Source organism: Mesoplodon bidens, assembly GCF_964165515.1.
Source record: "Mesoplodon bidens genome assembly, chromosome: 15".
NCBI classification, from domain to species: Eukaryota; Metazoa; Chordata; class Mammalia; order Artiodactyla; family Ziphiidae; genus Mesoplodon; species Mesoplodon bidens.
This window is the reverse complement of record NC_138171.1, coordinates 49,025,890-49,045,893: the sequence shown is the minus strand read 5'-3', so window position 1 is coordinate 49,045,893 and position 20,004 is coordinate 49,025,890. Positions and strand designations below refer to the sequence as shown.

The 20,004-nt window shown below is 44.0% G+C and overlaps 1 protein-coding gene across 3 annotated transcripts in view; it reads right to left on the bottom strand.

The window, feature by feature from the left end:
- Nucleotides 1-1,681: 1,681 nt before the first annotated feature.
- Nucleotides 1,682-20,004, bottom strand: part of GGA2 (golgi associated, gamma adaptin ear containing, ARF binding protein 2) — a 33,249-nt gene continuing 14,926 nt past the window's right edge. For 2 of the 3 annotated variants that reach the window (XM_081255252.1, XM_081255254.1), the window contains exons 6-17: nt 19,414-19,517; nt 17,850-17,930; nt 17,174-17,311; nt 16,005-16,086; nt 13,441-13,566; nt 12,553-12,675; nt 12,228-12,256; nt 11,701-11,834; nt 10,236-10,393; nt 7,609-7,778; nt 6,516-6,626; nt 1,682-5,948 (exon numbers count right to left, since the gene is read on the bottom strand). In XM_081255252.1, coding sequence (XP_081111378.1) covers nt 5,838-5,948; nt 6,516-6,626; nt 7,609-7,778; nt 10,236-10,393; nt 11,701-11,834; nt 12,228-12,256; nt 12,553-12,675; nt 13,441-13,566; nt 16,005-16,086; nt 17,174-17,311; nt 17,850-17,930; nt 19,414-19,517 — 1,367 coding nt within the window. In that variant the 3' untranslated portion in view covers nt 1,682-5,837. The remainder of the gene's footprint in view (nt 5,949-6,515; nt 6,627-7,608; nt 7,779-10,235; nt 10,394-11,700; nt 11,835-12,227; nt 12,257-12,552; nt 12,676-13,440; nt 13,567-16,004; nt 16,087-17,173; nt 17,312-17,849; nt 17,931-19,413; nt 19,518-20,004) is intronic. The other variant, XM_081255253.1, reaches the window with a different exon arrangement.

Genomic DNA, 20,004 nt, shown 5'->3' with positions numbered 1-20,004 from the left:
ACTTTAGAAAATTCAGATAAATTTTAAAGAAAACAAATCTGTAATTCTATGACCCAAATATAAAGTCATACATACATACAACTACCTGAGTTGTTTGGTTTTAAAACAGAACAGATTACAATAGCGTCTTATGGTAAACAGATAAATTGTTACAATATCCAATCTCCCCTTCTTCCTTAGCCAAGTGTGTGGCATTGTATGCAAATATGACAATTTCTTAGCCTTCTCTGCACCTTGGAGTGGCCATGCTACTAAATAGCCAATAAGATGTGAATGCAAATATCACATAAAATTTCCAGGAAACCTTAAGAACGTCAGCAGTTTTCCTCTATTCCTGGCTCCCCCACTCCCTTCCTGTTGCCTAAAACAGTCAGCAGTTAAAGCTTGTAACATAATGTTGAGGAGCACATCCTTGGGTGCTGACTTAGGGCCTAAGAATGTCGCTTGCCACTTCCGTAAACAAAGGATGTTGCAGCCATAAAGCCATCAACCACGGCAGCTGCCCATGGTGTACTGTGAGGGGAATCAGAATGGAAAAAAACAAGATACTGGCCCTATCGATAGTTAAGATGCACATCAAAGGAATGATTTCAGAGTCCAGGCTCTTGCATCTTTCCCATACGTAGAAAAGCACAAAAATCATTAACTTGAGATGTCTGTTTTTGTGATTAAAAGTAATTTTTTGATGTTTAAACACATGGGGGAGAGTGTTGTTTTTTCCCCAACAAAAACTCCTATATATCCTGGCTCTTCCCTTACCTTTTTGGAACAGTCCCTCAGAGCTATGAGTGGCTGTATCGCTGGCTACAATTCTCAGTTAAGTCTGCCAAATAAAATTCTCAACTTTTAAGTTGCACATTTTTTTTCAGTCGACACCACAAATGGTTTGGGACTATTTCTGGCTTTCTTTTGAATGAGAAAATAAACCTTTGTGTTTAAGCCACTGTTGTCATTTCCTTATTAAACATGATGCTGGTTGTTTGATTCTATTAGGAATAAACAACGAATGAGAGAAAATGCCTTTTCTACATCTATTGAGATGATCAAATTGTCCATTTGAACTATTAATGTGGCTGACTGCATTCCCAAAGGCTTTACAGTGTATTCTTTCAATATGCCACTAGCTTTATTTTATTTATTTTAGCCACGCCACGTGGCTTGCAGGATCTTAGTTCCCCGACCAGGGATCGAACCCGTGCCCCCTGCAGTGGAAGCGCGGAGTCTTAACCACTGGACCGCCAGGGAAGTCCTGCCACTAGCTTTTAAGTTAATATTTTACCTATGCATTCAAAAACAAGAATAGACTAAAAGGTATCTGCTTCAGATTTTGGTGACAGGGTTATGACTTTTAGAATTGCATAGTCTTGTTTATAAAATTTAACTGAATGTTTTATAGGAAGTGTTGTTGATTAGTTTCTAAGTATATTGTTATGGATTTCTGCTTTTGACTAGACTTAGGCGTAAGGTTTCCAATGTTTTGTTACCTTTCTATCCTTGACATTTACTGCATCTCAGTATTAATTTGAACCTTGCCAAAATTTAAAATATTTGCTTGATTTCATGAGGTAAACTTCAAATAGTCATAGGGACTTCCCTGGCGGTCCAGTGGTTAAGACTCCGCGCTTCCATTGCAGGGGGCGAGGGTTTGGTTCGATCCTTTGTCGGGGAACTAAGATCCCACAAGCCTCACGGCATGGCCAAAAAAGTTATGGGTAAGTCAAGTCTGTTCATGTACTGGAAGCCAGGTGGACAAGCAAACAGTAAATGAAATATGAGTCTTAGCTTAGTCCTATGAAGTACTGGAGTCACTTCACATTTATTAACTCACTTCTCAAAATAATCCTATTATGCACTTTATAGGGAAGGTAGCGGAAGAGGACAAATTACTTGTCTCAGGTCACATGGCTAGAGGTAGTACGTGAAGCTAAAGAATGGAATTACAAGTAAGGGTTGATTTAATTACTTCAGACTGTTGGGGCTTCAGAAGATCTCAAACTTTAAAAGCCTATGTATCTGGAGCCTGTAACACTGCAATATGTTTTTCAGCTTTTAAAATCATAGTATTACCTCTAGCTGTGGGATAAAGTAAGTGTTCAAGAATAAAAGTCAAAGGAGAATGTTTACACATTTTTAGATGCAAGCTTTCTCAGAATGAACATGGTATAGTTGGGAATGCATTGGGCAAGGGAACTAAAGGCCTGGAGTTTTTCCATTTCAGCTTACATTAAATGTGTGATGAGATCTCTGGACCTTGGCCCTATCTTCTCTGAGGATACTTCCTGCTTATCTACTTGACTCCGTCTCTTTCCAGATGAAAGAGGTCAGGCTGTTACTGCTTAAAAAAATATGAAACAAGCTATGGCTAGCACTCTATTGTTTTCTTCTTAGTTTAAAACAAACACACTAGTTTGTAGAATTTTGTATTTTGGGCCTGGGTAAGCATATTCTATATTAGATATATTCAAAGAATTTGTGATTTATGAGCACTGTACTAAACACTATTTGTATGAGAATATCACCTTTGTTTTCAACCTTTCATGTTTGATCTCTCAATTTACACTATTTTATTTTTAATGGGTAATATTCATGTTTTTGGTCATTATTTATCCTTTTTTCAACATTTACTATATCCACAGCTCATCGACTCTCAACGAGTGGCTCACAGATAGAGGAGAATTTTAGCCCAATCTTAAATCACCGAAGAGACAAAAGGAGTTAACGACAGGTGTAGTCAAAGATACGAGAAAACATGGCATTATCAAAACATGAAGGGACTTTCTTGTGGCTCTGGCAAAGTGTGCTCTATTCTTGACAGATGACGCCAGAAAGGTAAGGAGCATACAAAGTTACAGAAGGGCACCGAACGCCAGAGTAAACAACTTGAATTTGGCTGCATAGGCTTTTAGGGCATTAAGAAGCCATTCACAGTTTTTCAGCAGGGGTCAAGTGCCCAGGTATGTTACAGAATTCTGATGCTGGCAAGTATAATGGCTCAGAGGGGAACTGAGAGGCAGGCTACAGCACCATCCAAAAAAAAAAAAAAAAAAAAGCCAAACCAGGGCAGTGACGACGTGAATGCAGTGGAGAGGGCAAGATGTGATACTATTTAGAAACAGACTAGACGAGACAAAAGTACTGAGGGGGATGGAGACGAAGCAAGAATCAAGGACCTATGAAGGCCTGGATAGGTGCTTTCAAATAAAAGAACAGAGAGAGAATGAGAGAAGCGGCTGTGTTCCATTCTAAGCACTTGGAGGCAACAGTGGAACCTCCAGATAGATATCCATTAGATGGCTTAAAATATGGACCTGATGTCAGCAAGGAGGTGGAAGCCTGAGATAGAGGTCTACCACTCATCTAGTAGTTAACTGCCCAGAATGCTTAGAAAAGTCCTAAGGACTAAACCCTATGGAAACACATTTAAGGGACAGAGGAAAAAGAACAGTCAGAGGTAGGTCAACAAATAGGGATGACAGGATCCCGGAAGGAAGAGTTCAGGATAGGGGAAAATACTGGATCGTCAGTGCCAACGCTCCACCAGACACATTGTGGATTTGTCTCTCCCCATCAGAAGACCCACGAGGGCAGGGACCTTCTATCACTGCTGTATCTGCAGTGCCTACGACAGTGCTCGGCTCACAGTAGCTAGTCAACAACAACTCGCTGAGTGAATGAAAGATACGGGTTGGTTCTTAAGTGGTCGCTGAACTTCATAATTACAAGGCACTGATAACATAAACCAGGGCCACTTTCAGGACACCCACCTCCCTTCCCCCTTACCCTGTCCAACTCTATCTAAGCAGAGCACCACTGGGAGTCTGTCACCCAGAAGACAGAAGAATGTTCACACTCAGTGAGGCTACCTTTTAACTATGTGATAAAGGTTTTTTCATGTGTAGGTCTCATTCACCCATTTTTGACGGAAGTTCTAGGTAGGCATCGTCTTTATGATGGTCACCTCTAGGAGACTTTATGAAATAGCTAGAGCCTATAAAAGCTATATAGAATTTTTTTTTTCCCGGTATGCGGGCCTCCCACTGTTGTGGCCTCTCCCGTTGCGGAGCACAGGCTCCGGACGCACAGGCTCAGCGGCCATGGCTCACGGGCCCAGCCGCTCCGCGGCATGTGGGATCTTCCCGGACCGGGGCACGAACCCATGCCCCCTGCGTCGGCAGGCGGACTCTCAACCACTGCGCCACCAGGGAAGCCCTGATATATAGAATATTTGAACACAAAATTTTAGATTAAAATGAACCTTATGAGTTATGCCAAATGAAGAAGTCACCCCATCATTTATCTGTTTTATGAGTTTTCACATTTGCTTTAAAAGTAACATACCTTGATTTTTTACAGCTCCCATCCCCACCATAGTGCTGGCAGATTTCCAACTATATGTAGAAGGTAAAAGATCAGACTGTGGAGTACCAGATTTTGTGATACAAACAGAGCCTTGCAGTTTCTGAGGCAGAATCCTACCCAGACAGGTGAGCTGCTTGGATCTTGCCTCCTTCATCAGGCCATCTCAGCCAGGCTCAGCTCTCTTCACCCATCCATCAGGCCAAGCGAGACTTGTAAAACATGCACAGATGCCTAGCACATTGTAGGTGCTAAGTATTAACCGACTGCAGGCCTGAATTTTTCCTTCACACCATGACGGTAATAAGAATCCACCTCTCTTCCAGCTTCATTCAGATCCTCAGGGCTTCTCTTCACTGAAGCAGTTCTTCAGGTGCCACATCCTTCAGGAAGTCTTCCGTACTTCAACAGATGAATGATCCCTTCAAGCCTATTATCTCTAAATGCAACAGGCTTTGCATCTCCTACTTACTCAAAACTCCACAAAGTATATTTGCTACACGGGTATTTATTCAATGACTTTCTGTATTTAGTCATCACTTTTCATTGCTAAACTCACGTCATATCTCATTTGCATCACAGTTCTTCATCCTGGATTGTGAAGTCAACAGGCCAGGGCGAACCTGTTAGTTATGATTTACAATGACTGGCATGGTGTCACAATCACAGAGCTCTGGGTAAATGCTTGTGGTGAAAGAGGATGAGGATGGAGATGAGGGTCCTGAGGAAGGGTCCAGACAGGCTGCCCGACCCACGGAACCTGAGGCCTGAATAAGGCCTGGGATCCGCTTTCCCCTCTGCCCTGAAGGGTCCATCTATGGGCAATTCTAAGGCACAGTGGTGAAGGACATGATCGGCCCACCAAGCGCGGTCCTCTGGTCTAGTGGCAGCCCCTCGCCTAGAACACAGTGCAACAAGCATTCCATTTAGAAGATCTTCCTGAACACATGCAAGCAGCATTTGCTAATGGAAATGGAGACAAGGTCTTTCTTGGAAGAGAGTGTCCCAGAAGACACTCTGCCCCAAGACCAACCAGGTCCCTTTTAAGGTCCCTGAGAACAGCAGCCTGGGAGCAACCAAGTCTTTCAAAGGCTGACAAGGCACAGAGTGGATGAATGAAAAGATAATAATACATGGAAAACAACAACAACTTTGGCTTATAAAACCTCCAACCTGAGGCAGGGACATCAGTGTCCACCAACATGCAAAACCAGATATGATCGTAGCAGATGGTTATCAGAAATGCTTTAGCATTTCCCACACTGCCCACATCCCTGCCCCTCAGCCCCCGGGCCACACACACACACACAGACACACACACAATATCTGCAGAATAAGTCAGAGGTTGGCATCCAGAGCCTGATGTCAGGATAGAACTCTTGGCACTCTGCACTAAATCACTGTGATTAGTCCTAGTCCTATCTAGACAGCAAAAGTAACACTGGCCTAAGCCTGAATGGCCGGGTCTGTCCAGTGAGGAGTTAGGCTGCACCCAAGACTGCCAGGTCTGGAAAGTCTTTCACTTCTCCTACTTCGCTGAAAGGCTGTCCACCCTGGTTGAATGTCAGTTTATACCGTAACCGGATGGGCTCCTGAGCAAAGATAAAAGATGTTATATTAGTGGGGAGTGAACACAGAGACAGGCCCAGAGTAAAAGCCTTTACCCACCCCGTAGTCACCAAGTGACAATATATGTTATATATATGTTATATATATGTATATATATGTTATATATACATATATAACAATATATGTATGTTAACTCCACCCAAGTGAGGGCTTCAAGCAACTGTATGACAGGCATACCCTGGCCTTGACCCTCTGGGACTACAAACACAAAGGGGGGCCAGGCTTACATCCTGGGAGTCCTCCCACGCTTTTGCAGTCCTGGAGACCAGCTAAGAGGACAGACTGGCCTCACCCTTTCAGAGGATTCCATGGGATTAGGGAGAGTGTGTACCACTCCCTTGGTCCCCAGCTATGACAACCTGGTCACAGATCTTTCAATGAGCCCCAAAGGAAAACGGACTCTGGCAAGGGATATTCTACCACCATCCCAACCAACGCAAGACCTCAATATACCTCTCTCCACCTGCCCAGCTGCCTCCCCAGAGTTCAGGGGCCCCCATTTCCCTGCTACCACAGACACCAGAACATACTTTGTGTGGATTGTCAAGCAGCAGCATCTGAGAGATCACAGCTGGAGGCATCAAAGGACTGAAAGCAGGAAGCTTGGAGCTGGACGCTGGCTGTAGTTTCACTCTCATTGACTATTGGGGGGGGGAAAGAATCCAACATATAACTCATTCCTAACAAACTACAGCTTTAATGAGGGAGATCAGGCGAACAGGAGAGCTTGGCCTCCACCCCACCAATTGATGAAAGGATCCAAAAACCCTTCCACTCATACATGGAATGTATCGAAGTTGTGTGATCAAAGGTTGGCTTCTGAGAGGCAGCATGAAGAGTGAGAGCATATCTTGAGTTGAATTCTAACTCTGCCTTTTACTAGCTCTGTGATTTGGGGCAAAATATTTAACCTTTCTGAACCTCGGATTGATAATTTAATTTATAAGACAGAGGTAATAATAGCACATGCCCTACAAAATTACCATGAGTATTAGAAAACACATAGTTTATTTTTGTCTGCTTTGAATCCTTCCTTTCAGAACAGGCCCCTTGCCCATTTCTCGTGATTCTGGTATGGCTGTTAATCTGTGGGGAGCTACTTCCCTCGAGAAAAAAACATAACATGCAACTTGGCCAGAGTACCTCATACCCCTTAACACGAGTTACTGGTCCAAGGTATGCAAGTAATACCAACAAGGCCAATCCTAGCCCTTCCTTAGGTAATCAATATGCATGCCTCATGTCAGGGGAGAGTTTCCTTCTGAGATAAAAAGCGATAAGGACCATGTAACTCTGGAGCTGCTGGTAACCATTTTCCTGCTTGGTGGAGAGAGTCTATGAGAGAACAGGGTCCAGAGAGGAAAAACAAAGTCAAGAGATGGAAAGTGACAGATTCTTAAGGAACTGTTTAAGAATTTACCTGAATCCAGCCATATCTGAAGTCAGACGTTAAGGAATCCTCAGTTAAATGAGCCAACAAAATTCCCATTTTATCTTAACCTACTTTGAGTGAAGATTCTAACCCTTCCAACCTAATAGATAACATCCCAGCAAAGGACCTGGTGCTCAAAAATGATAGCCTTTATTGAAAAATTCAAAGGAGCGGGCCAGCCGCTGACTCACCTTTGGCACAGCTACTTGAAACATGATGTCCCAGACAGGCTGGGTGGCCGTGCTCATCATGGTCAACAGTAGCACCTGTACCTCTGGGTGGCCAGGGGCCCCAGTCTGGGAAAAGTGGAGCAGAATTCTGAATCCATTCCGGTCATACACGATAAGAGGAGGCAGGTTGCCTGGTAGAGAAGGACCCAACCGAAAGGATTAGCACTATTACAGACTCCCCTGAAAGAGGAGCCATGCTTGAAAGAGATGTGCACCTATCACCAAATCCTGTTGCTTCTCCAGTCAGAACAGCTCCTGGAATTAACCCTCTGCACCACCATAATCCAAGTCCTCGTTACCTCTAGTTGGACTCCTGTGACATTCCAAACGGATCTCTCCCCTCCATCCAACCATCCAGTACCAGTTTAAGAAAAACAAACATTTTTTTGAGCAAGAAATGATTACGATTAAAATAATGTATGAACACTATAGAAAATACAGGATACCATAAAGGAGAAAATAAAAAACACCCTTAATACTCCCCAGAAATAAGCACTGCTAACATCTGGGCCTATATCCTGGTTTTTCTTTTGTATGACTACATACACATAACATCTCTTATATTTAATTTTACAGAACTATAAAGACAGTAGATCTCTTCAAATGAATTAGGTCTTGGAAATACTAAAGGGATTGTTCTAGTTTAGCTCGGAAATGATTCGTAAGTTAATTTTGGGAAAAGATACATTAGACTAACCATTAAAAAAGAAGGGAGGGGGCCTCCCTGGTGGCGCAGTGGTTGAGAGTCCGCCTGCCGATGCAGGGAACGCGGGTTCGTGCCCCGGTCTGGGAGGATCCCACATGCCGCAGAGCGGCTGGGCCCGTGAGCCATGGCCGCTGAGCCTGCGCATCCGGAGCCTGTGCTCCGCAACGGGAGAGGCCACAACAGTGAGAGGCCCGTGTAACGCAAAAAAAAAAAAAAAAAAAAAAGGGAGAGTAGGGCTATGTGCATTAACAAATACTCAGATATGTACGAAATTGCAACTGAAACCAGCATGCAGAACAGACCCAAATATGAGAATTTAACATGTCAAGAGCGTATTATTTGAAAATTACTGGCTGATTCAATAAATGGCAGGCAGCTTGCTAACCAACTGGAAAAAATTTTAATGAAGATCCTTATTTCATGCCAAACATCACTTAACAAAATGCACATTATAAAAATATAGTTTAACAGTGAAACTGTCGGAGATTTAAAAGACTGAAAATACTCATGAGGTATGGAGGTGAGGTTATGGGGAAAATGGCAACCCTTCCAGGAAGGAACTTGGTAACGAAGATCAAAATTTTAAATGTCTACACCCAGCATTTCCACTTTTAAGCATATATCCTAATGCAATAATCAGGAAAGTTTCAAAAATGGATCTCCATTTTTTGCAGTGGGTGTTCACTGTAACACTGTTTATAACAGTAAACAACTGGAAACAAATTATTCTTCAGAAAGAAACTGAATAAATGAGTTACAGTACATGTTAGTGCCATAAGAATGAATTCATTTTTAAAAAATCAAGGTTTTGAAGCATAAGGGCATGAAACAATGCTATAGCTTAAAATATTAAATAAAGCAGGATATAAAACAGTATATATACTATGGTGACAATTTATTAAACATACGTACATGGATAAAACAGGAAAACACATCAAGACATTAACAGAACTTCCATTTTTGGGTGGTAACGGTAGAGATGATTTTAATTTTCTGCTCTATTCTATCTTTTCTAAAACTATATTGAATTTTGTTTTTAATTTTGTTTTTTAATAATTTCAGGTTTACAAAAAGTTACAAAAACACAAAGAATTCCCATGTACCCTTCACCCAGCTCCCTCAAATGTTAACATTATATATAACTACAGTGCAATTATCAAAACCAGGAAATTAACAATAAACATTTATTATGTTTAAATAAAAATTAATAAAGTAAGTATGCAAAGGGCCCCCACTGCTGACTTTATTTCCTCTGCCTGGTTCCAGGGCCCTCTGTAATCTGAGCTCACCACACTGAGCCACAGGAAGGCCCTGTGCCCAAGGAAGAGGCCCTGTGCCCAAGGAAGGGGCTCTGTGCCCAAGGAAGGGGCCCAGGCCCTAGATCTAAAGACCCCAGTTGTTTCCCGCTCACATACCAGTGTGCTGACCACAGGCAGTCTCACCTTACTTAGCTGGGCCTTCCGTTTCCTTTTCTTTGTAAGGGAGGTTAATAGCTACTTTTCCTGCTTTAATGAGGATCATTAGAAAGGAAGAGGATCACCAGCCAAATTCTTCCTTTCTTTCTAATTCCACCTCTTCTGAGTTTTTTCAGATCACACTGAACATTCCCTTCTTGAATTCCAAATGAAGATCATCTCCGTAAGTGGATTCAAGGCCCCTAATTAAATTCCACCTGCCAATATCCTTCAGTGTCAACTCCAGGACAGAGAAAACTAAAAAAGTATTAGCTAAGAGACGATGGGCTACCCGCCTTATTCTCTGTCCCCAGGCAATATCTCTCCCCAACTCATCCTCCCCAGTTTAAGAGCCACCCATACCAATCCAGAGTGGATAAAGCTGGGCATCTAACAGAAAGGGAAAAAAAGGGTGAAACTGTACTTACTGGGCTTAACAGACTCCAAAGGGACAAATACTTGAGCCAGAGGTGTATTCTGGGAAGACGGAGAAGAAGCCAATGGGCCAGCCTCCCAGGACCAACCTGGAGAGGACTTAGTACCTGGTGGCACTTCCTTGGGGATACTTTTCTGCGGAATATAATTCCTGCAAAGAAATAATATCAAGATTGGCAAAAACTGTAGAGAATTCCAGGAATCTGATTAGGTTTTGTGAAAAATAAGGGGAAAAAATATATATATATATGCATGTGTCTATGTGTGTATGTATATATTTTATGGGTGTATGACTTTAGACAAGTAATCCAACCCATGCCTCAGTTTTCTTACTGTACAATAGAAACAGTTTAGTATCTATCTCATAGGCTGTTACAAGAATTAAATGAGGAAGTATATGAAGATCACTGAGCGGAATGTGTGCATACAATAAGGACCCAATAAAGTAATTAATGTTGTAGTCGTCAGGCAGTCTCTGACAACAGGTAGCTCAGTCAGATGGAGTTTCCCATACGTGATCACCAGCGTGACGTAAGCTAGGAAGATGACAGCACGTTACACTGACCACTTCATTCCTACGTCATGATTTTGTCCATTTAGAATACAAATCGAAGACATTTATGGAAAACCAAACTCCAGAAGTAACCCACCAAAATTAGAAGTATGCCCATCTCCATTTCCACCCAGCTCTGTGGTCTCCACCAGGGACACAGGCTCTCAGGCTGTTTGGGGGAAGGCAAAGTGTTCCAGCCTTGCCAGAGGCAAAGGGACAGGATCTATGAAAAATGTTTATACTCATACCTAAGAGCACCTCTACTTTTATAAATCTGTACTATAGAAACACTCAAGGTTCCTCCAACCTGGAAGCTATGTAAATATCCACAAGAGGGAAATGATTAAATATATATATTATATGTATACGAATTATTATTCAACTATTAGAATGAGGCAAGTTTACATAAATTGATGAAAATGTATCCAAGATGTGTGATATAAAAAACCACAGTGGAGTACAGTTTGTAAATTATAATCTCATTTGTGTAAAAATAAGCCACATTAACACATTACTACATGTGTAGAAAAAAAGCAAAGAAGGACCATTCAACATTGTCTTTAGAGAGTTATATTTGGGACTTTCTATATTATCTATTTCTCTAGTAATCAAACTTTGCTTCAGATTACACTGAAATCAGGAAAAAAAAAAACCTATAAAGACAAAAAACATCATCATCATCTACTGCTGTTGCTCCTTAAACGGCGTTTTGGAGGTCCTGGCCAAACGTGCACTTTCCTGACTTAGGATGCGGAATAAAAGGAGCAGCACACACTGAACTCCGACAGAAAGGAAGCAGCCCTTCAGGGAGAGCAGCATCCCTGGGCCCCGCTGCCTGGCCTCGCGCAGTGAGCGAGCACTGCACCAGGAGCCACTCTTCTACGCTCCTTGCCCACAAGACTCACAGAGGTCCTGGAGACGGCTGTGGGGAGAGGAGATCCAGCAAGTTCTTTTCTGCAGAAGGGCTCTGAACACCACCACCCGGCAGTGTGCTGGTGGCAGGGTTCCTCTTTTCCTGACCGCAATTCTGACTCGCAACCTGTCAGACCAGGAATGACTAAAGTAAGGCCAGAGCATGGGTGACTATGAGCCATGGTAACATCGTGGCACAGCTCTCCTGACCCCAAAGCCCAGGCTTACTACATTTCCTGGGGCAGGTGGAGAAAGGTCAAGAGGACATGACTCCTCAGCAGACCCTTAGTAAGCAGGAGCCTGGATACAGCAGAAAAGGGTAGGGAAGAAGGAGAGCAAAACCCCTCCAGGGGTTCAAGCCAGACAGTAGAGGTGAGGAAGAGGCTTTGCACCTCTGAGTCCACAGTGCCATCAGGCTATGCTGTAGCCCTCCCCCGTCCCCCAGGCAGTGCTGCCCTCATGAAGGTAGGTTTGAGGGACTTCCCCTCTCCTCTCCGGTCCCTAGGAAGAGCTTCCTTACCTTCTTGGTAACTGGGCCATCACTGATCCCTGTAAAGAAGGAACAGAGTGAGATGCACATCAGTAGCTCTACCTGATACGAATTGGAGACTGATACCATCATCCTTTCTAGAACATTTAGAAAGCCTAGACAAAACAAATTACCCAAAGTCATTCAACTCATTCATGGCAAATCTGAAACTGAGGACGAGGAGGACCTCTCTGAACTTCCCGGTATACCTAATTCCCTCCAAAAACAGGCACACTCTCGCCAGGGGGAATGGGCTTACTCTTTCCCTGGGAATCAGGACCATTCTGTGCCTGCTGCCCCTAAACACCACCCTCACCTAAGGCTGCCAGGTCATGATGCAGTAAAGATGGCGCCACAGTCCCAGCCTGCTCGGATCCACTGTCCACCTCCAAGTCAATCAGGGGGCAGTTCTTCGTGCAGCCTGTTGGATTCTGAAAAACTAGAAAACAGACAGTTAGGAAAATAAGTCAGTCAGAATAAGAGCAAAGTCTCCACTTAAAGGCTATCAGTTTCCCTCAGGCCTCCTCCCAATCAAAAGACATCACATCACCCCATCCTTAAGCACACCTCAGATGAACCTTCCACCTCAGCTGACTGGCTTGACTTACAGCCTTGAGTGGCATATGAAATACGAGGTAACCAGAGGAACTGCCTTCCCACCCCAGTAAACACAGAATCCTCTAACAGTCCATTCAACCTGGACAGTAGCAGAGCTGACTGCTCCAGGTCAGAGGCCTGTGAGGTTCTGACCACAGTGAATCAGAATCATCTCGAGTGCTTGATAAAAATGCGGGTCCCAGCTCTAAGTAGTCTTGATTCAGAAGGTCCAAGAATCTGCATTTTAACCAGTACTCCAGATGATTCCGATTTAGCTAGCCTGGCACTAGGAACCACCTGAAGAAGGTCATATTTTTTTTGGTGTAAGCTCCCATAAGTAAGCACTCATGAGAGGTGCAATCCAAACCTGGGCACGGTATAGCCACCACTTCTGTTTACAGCCAAAGCTAGTTCCAGCCTAGCAGTCAACCTGTGATGGCACGTGGGGCAGAGGCTGGCTATATAAAACCAATTCTCAAGGGAAAGGGAAAAGAGGACATGCTCTCTCATTTCTATACCATAACCCAGAGCATTCAGGGATCCATTTCTTTCCCGGTGTTTGCAGGCTGCCCCACGGCAGAGGGTGGGAGAGGCTCTTTGCACATACCTCTGGAGACAGGTATGTCTCCCAAAGAGCTGACCACTGTGTTTCCAAAGGTGACACGGCCCTCCATCACCTGTTTGTACAGCAGAACTCCCTGGGTGAGGAGGTCATTTGCCTGGAGAACCTCCGCTGAAGAATGAGAGAAAAATCAGAATCCCCTGGTTTAGCTACCAACAATCTCAGTCTTTTTTAAGCCACTCCACAAAGCAGCTGTCACACGGCTCTATCAGGTTCAGTATATCCATGCCTCCTGCCCCCAGATCATGAGATCAGTCCCCTGGCACACCCAGTCACTCAATTCCTGAACCTCAACACTTTCTTCGCAGGATGTAGGAGGAACCAAATTTTTTCACTTTCTTTCTCTGTACTGTCCAATATGATGGCCAACACTTGAAATATGGGTCTTTCAACTGAGGAACTAAAACTTTAATTTTAATTCAAAACTGAAAGCTAGTTTGTCAATGTGCATGCAAATACTAAAAGAAATTTTTGGTACTTTATTCAGTTATTGGGAAGCGTGTAGAAAACAAGCTGGTACATGAATCTACTTTTTCACCCGTAAATTTTATAAAATCTAAGTACAGATCAAGTATTCCTGATGAAAATTTGACATCCAAATTAAAACATCCTGTAAGTATAAAATACGCAGTGGATTTCAAAAATGTCAAGAGTATCTCATGATCTGGTTTACCTGCAAGAAAGCCTCTCCTAAGAGAGAGACAGAACAGCAACAGGGCCAGGGGCTATGTAGAGCACTGCAAGAGCGACCAACTATTCATTTCCTGTCAATTTTTAAACTGGATGGAAGTTGTGAACTAACACGAGGTTGAATTCACCTGGCAAAGTGTTTTATTTGGCATGTGCAAGGTGATTAAAATTTAAATTTTGTGACCTCTGACTTCATTGCAACCAGAGGAAATAACGGTTTAGACAATAATTACATCACAAAAAACCCAGAAAACCAGATACCATGGGCCTCTTCACATCACCTGTGAAGCATTCTTGCTCCCCAGCACACGCCCTGCCATTTGAACCTGAATCTGAACAAGCCTCCTGATCCAATTTATAAGAAAGCAGGAATTTCAGAAATATCAGGAACAGAGAAACATTAAATACCGTGGGAGATGCCATCAGAAAATTGAGACCAAGAGAAACTCTGCAAGTCAAAGGACATGTTTTTCATGCATGAAGTAAAAAAGAACAGGGGCTATCCATTAAAAGGGACTTAAATATCAACCAATTACAAAGTGTGGTTTTTCTTTTTGATACTGATTTATAACAAACTTAAAAAAAAGAAAGAGGGTCAGCAAGGAATAATTAGAGGGAAAAATGCCCAGGAAAATCTGAACACTGACTGGTTACTTTGAAATGTTTGGAATTTGCTTAAAAATAGAATTGGGAGGACTTCCCCCGTGGCCCAGAGGTTAAGACTCCACACTTCCACTGCAGGGGGCACGGGATTCGGGGAACTAAGATCCTATAAAAATAAGTAAGTAAAGTAAATAAATAAATAAATAAATAAATAAAAGTAAATGCATAGACAGTCATCGAACAGACATCTAATAAGGTGCCAGACCTTATTAAAATAAAAAAAAAATAGAATTGGGGATGTAGGGAGGAGGAGGGAGGGAGAAAGCAGTACAGATAAAACAAGATCAAAAGACTGGCCATGAGTTGGTAATTATTAACAAAAGGTGAAGAGTACATGGGGATAGAATAAATCCCTTTTACGTGTTTTGAGATTTTCCATAAAATAAAATAGTTTTAAACGTTTCAATACCTGTGTACAGGATTACAGTTCTCCCCTGTGCCTTCCACTTGGTATCCCCACTTAGACTCCCCACCCAGCCTCTGAAGGCACTTTGGTGTGAAACCTTCCAAGGAGCCCCTCGCAGCTGTTTCTCAGACCTCTGAGAACGTTCAGCCTTTCCTCAAGCCTTCAATTGTAGCCGCTCTTTCTTCTATCCCCTTCACACCCAATCTACATGGTAAATTTCCACCCTTTTCTATGCTTTCAGACTTGCGGCTCATTTCTTGCTCAAACCTAGATTCCTCTGGAAATTAGAAGAATCAACTCAGGCCACGCCCTCCCCAAGCCCAACCACCATAACACCTAGGGGCCACCGTCTTGTTTCTGCATCAGCAGCACGGCAGGAAGCCCCAGGTCTGTCCTACACTCTTGGGTGCTGTCTATGCCTAAAGAATAAGACTGTATCAAGGGACTTCCCTGGTGGTGCAGTGGTTAAGAATCTGCCTGCCAATGCAGGGGACACAGGTTCAATCCCTGGTCTGGGAAGATCCCACATGCTGCGGAGCAATTAAACCCGTGCACCACCTACTATTGAGCCTGCGCTCTAGAGCCCGCAAGCCACAACTACTGAAGCCCACACGCCTAGAGCCTGTGCTCCACAACAAAAGAAGCCACCACAATGAGAAGCCTGAGCAACACAACGAAGAGTAGCCCCTGCTCGCCCCAAATGGAGAAAGCCCGCACACAGCAACAAAGACCTAACGCAGCCAAAAATAAATATAATTTTTTTTTTAATTAAAGAAAAAAAAGATCATACCGAGCGCATCGTCATCATCGGTGGTATCGCTTGCCAGCCGGAACAGGGTGGGCCGCAGCTTTTCACACCTCTCATACACGACCTACAAAACAGAGCTTGTTATATACATTCTCAGTAAGTGTGTTATAAAAAAAAAAGAAAGATCTCAAGATGTGTAAATGTGAAGAAATGGGAAATCTCTACACTGCTGTCAGAAATACAAAATGATACAAACACTCTGGAAAATAGTTTGGCAGTTTCTTAAAGAGTTAACTATACATGTAGCATATGACCTAGCAATCCCACGCCGAGGCATTTACCCAAGAGAAAGGAAAGTGTATGTTCACACAAAATCCTGTATACAACTGTTCACAGCAAGTTAATTCATAATCACCCAAAGCTGGAAACAACCCAAATATCCACCAACAGATGAATGGATATACAAATTGTGGTATATGCATACAACGGAGTACCACTCAGCAGTAAAAAGGGATAAACTACTGGGACCTCCCTGGTGGTCCAGTGGTTAAGACTCCACCCTCCCCAGCATAGCACAGGAAGATCAGCTCGGTGCTTTGTGACTACCTAGATGGGTGGGATAGGGAGAGTGGGAGAGAGATGCAAGAGGGAGGGGATATGGGGATATATGTATACATATAGCTGACTCCCTTTGTTATATAGCAGAAACTAACACACCATTGTAAAGCAATTATATTCTGATAAAAATGTTAAAAATGATAATAATAATAATGAACACTGCTTTGCAATCAAAAAAAAAGACTCCACACTCCCAAAGCAGGGGCCATGGGTTTGACCCCCAATCAGGGAACTGAGACCCCACATGCCAAGCAGTGCAGCCAAAAAAAAAAAAAAAAAAGAATGGGTCTCAGGTCTCAAATAATAACTCCAAGGGGGAGAAGAGAAGCCAGACCAAAAAAAAAAAAGTGTAATACTGTATCATTCCATTTATATAAGAGTCTAGGAAATATATACTAATCAGAACAGAAAACAAATCAGTGGTTGCCTGGGGATGGGGAGAGAGGCAGGAACAGAAGGGAAGGGAACGAGGAAGTTGGGGACGGGTGAGGGACATAAATTTTGATTGTATGATGACTTCTTGAAATACATGTGTATTCCTAGTATGTCAGTGATACTCAGTCCCACCTGAAATTTAGTTTTAAAAAGAGTACCTGCAAGGCTGCCTGGTCTGGCGGGGCCTGCCCGGGCCTGCGGTACATGCTCAGCATTTCCTGCAGCACCTTCACGTGGCTCCGTACCTCCTCCACAGCACTGACTCTCTTGGACACCTTTTCTGATTTTTCTTGTTCCTTTTGGGAGACAGAGGATGAAGTGAGGGAGCAGAAGCTCTGAAGAAAGCCTGAACAAGCGCCGGGAAAGGGGCGCTGCACTGTGGAGAGCTCAGGGAAGCCACCAAAACACAGAGTGAATGGAGTGTTCACTCAGCGGGTAGAGAAGATGCTCAAGGCCTGGAATTCCTGGGACAGACAATGCAGTTTGGGGAGCTAGGACTACTCCTTTGCACCATCAGCCTTAATCCCTCTGGAAAAGAAATTCCCAAACCTGGATTCTATCCACACCAATACCGGTCACTGGGACGGAAACTGGTGTCTGTGAAATGCTTTGAGTTCCTAGACAGAAGTACTTGAGAAACACACAGCAGTTTCTGCTTCCAGTCACCACCTCACTGCCCTTCAGGGAGCCCACAGCTGTTCCCCGGTTCACGGCTAGGCGGCCATCCCTTCTCCCAGACAACTGTGTACCCACACCCTCAAGCACACACACACATACACGCTGTCCAGCCCCTGTCAAATGCTGCTTCTGCAGAACCCCCTGGAAAATGCCCACCTCCTTGACCAAATTCTTGATCAGCCGGTTTGCAGCCTGAAGATCCTCAGGATGGTTGCTCTTCAGAAGCCTTGTCAGAAGCTGAAGAGGGAACAAGACTAGGTGAAACCAATTCCCTCTGTGTCAAACGGCCCAGACTGATAGCACCAGCAATAGCAGAATCAGCACTAATAACAGCTCGCACATTTTATACGCATTACCTTACCAAATCCTCACAACGACACAGTAACGTAAGGATTATGACCGTCCCCACAGACCACTGGTTTTTCCACGGGGTAGGGAGGTGGATGTCCCCAGGGAACCTCTGGCAAAGTCTGCAGACATTTTCGGTTGCCACAACTGGGGGTACTCCTGGCATCTAGCGGGTAGAGGGATACTGTACACACTCTATCCTACAGTGCCTAACGACCTCCAACAAGAAAGTTAACTGGCCCAAAATGTCAACAGTGCCAAGGCTGTCTTGGACCGCATACTACGATGTGAGAGACCTTGGCGATCTTGTCCACCTTATTATTCCCAGTAGGTATAGGAGTCACTCACTCTTTGTTGGATGGATGGCAGGACAGGTGGAGGTACTGAGTGCCAGAGAGTCTAAGCAGCTGACACAAGACTATCTTTCTCAGAAGTCCATGCCGCACCTCCTCCCCTGTTCCGCCCACCCTCTGCAATGGTGAAGCACCCGTAGGAGAGGAGGCCAGAGGGAAAGCCGCCCAGAACCCGGCACAGCCCTGCTCATTCTGCCCACAGTGAGCACCTAGATCCAAGGGAAGAGTACAGCTGACAGTTGCAGTTGGAAGGCAGAGGGTACCAGAGGAGACCCATCCTCGGACTGGAGTCTTCCTGGTTCTACACTCACCAGACCTTGTGAGGGACCGAGAACACTAATGACCAAAAGCACTGCCACCTTTCAGGGGCACCCTGGAGTCATCCCTGGGTCTTGGCCTAGGTTTGGACCACCTTGCTTTTCCCTTCCCTCTCCTTACTGATGTCTGAGGAGCAACAATTCTGGGAGACAGTAATGGAAGGAAAATGGGTGAGATCACGCTTACTGACATGAAAAAGATCTGAGCCAACATACAACCAATTCTTTACTGCCCACTCTCCTCCCCTGACACCACACCCTGGATATGACCGACCACCCACATTACCCACTAGGGTTATCCTTTCGTACCTTCTTTCCCTCAGGAACACTGAACAGATGAAGTGAAAGATATAAAGAACAGGACACTTATTATTTGGCCTATCCACAAAGAAAACATCCAGACCTTCAGCTACCTCTCTCTGCTCCACAGGGAACTCAAAAGCCACCTCCCCACACTCTCCCACACTTTGGTTCGGGATCAGGGGACATGGCAGGAGAGTCCCTAAAAGAAGGGATCTGTGGGGGTGGGATGAATTGGGAGATTGGAATTGAGATATATACACTAATATGTATAAAATGGACAACAAATAAGAACCTGCTGTATAAAAAGGTAAATAAAATAAAATTCAAAAATTCAAAAAAAAAAGAAGGGGTCTGGTCAGACTCCAGGTAGGCCACCAAGGTCAGGGAGAAGCTCCTTACCTTTGACTTTTCTTCATCGGCATCAAAGATGGAGCTCTTGGGCCAGGGAGAAGGTGGGGGCAAGATTTTATCCACTGGTAGTTTAGGGTCTTGCTTTATGATTCCTAAAACATGCAATTCATGAATACACGGATATAGGTACCCGTTGACTTCAGCAGGATCCAGTATAAAGCCCAGAAACTCCTGGTTCCTGATGTCCCACCAGGAAAACAGTCAACGACCTTACAGAGATACACCCAGGGTATGATCAAGGCTCTGCATCCTCCCTTGGGAGGATCCATGGAACCAGTACAAAGTTGGGGAGGTCAGAGTCAACTAAATCAGAGCAGAATCGGACCGTAAGGCTAGTGGTCAACGGGCCTTACACTATACTAATACTGATCATTTTATGCAGGTATACAACCTCCCAGAGCCCAGAAATTAGTGTAGAATCCCCAATACTCCTAAAAATGTTAAGTGAGTGCATGCGACAGGGAGAAAAACAGTCCATCCTGAATCCAGGTTCCTCCCACAGAGCCCAAGAGAAAAGGAACATGGACTCCCAGCTTCTACACAGGACACACTCTGGGGCTCACAACACGAGAGGAATAG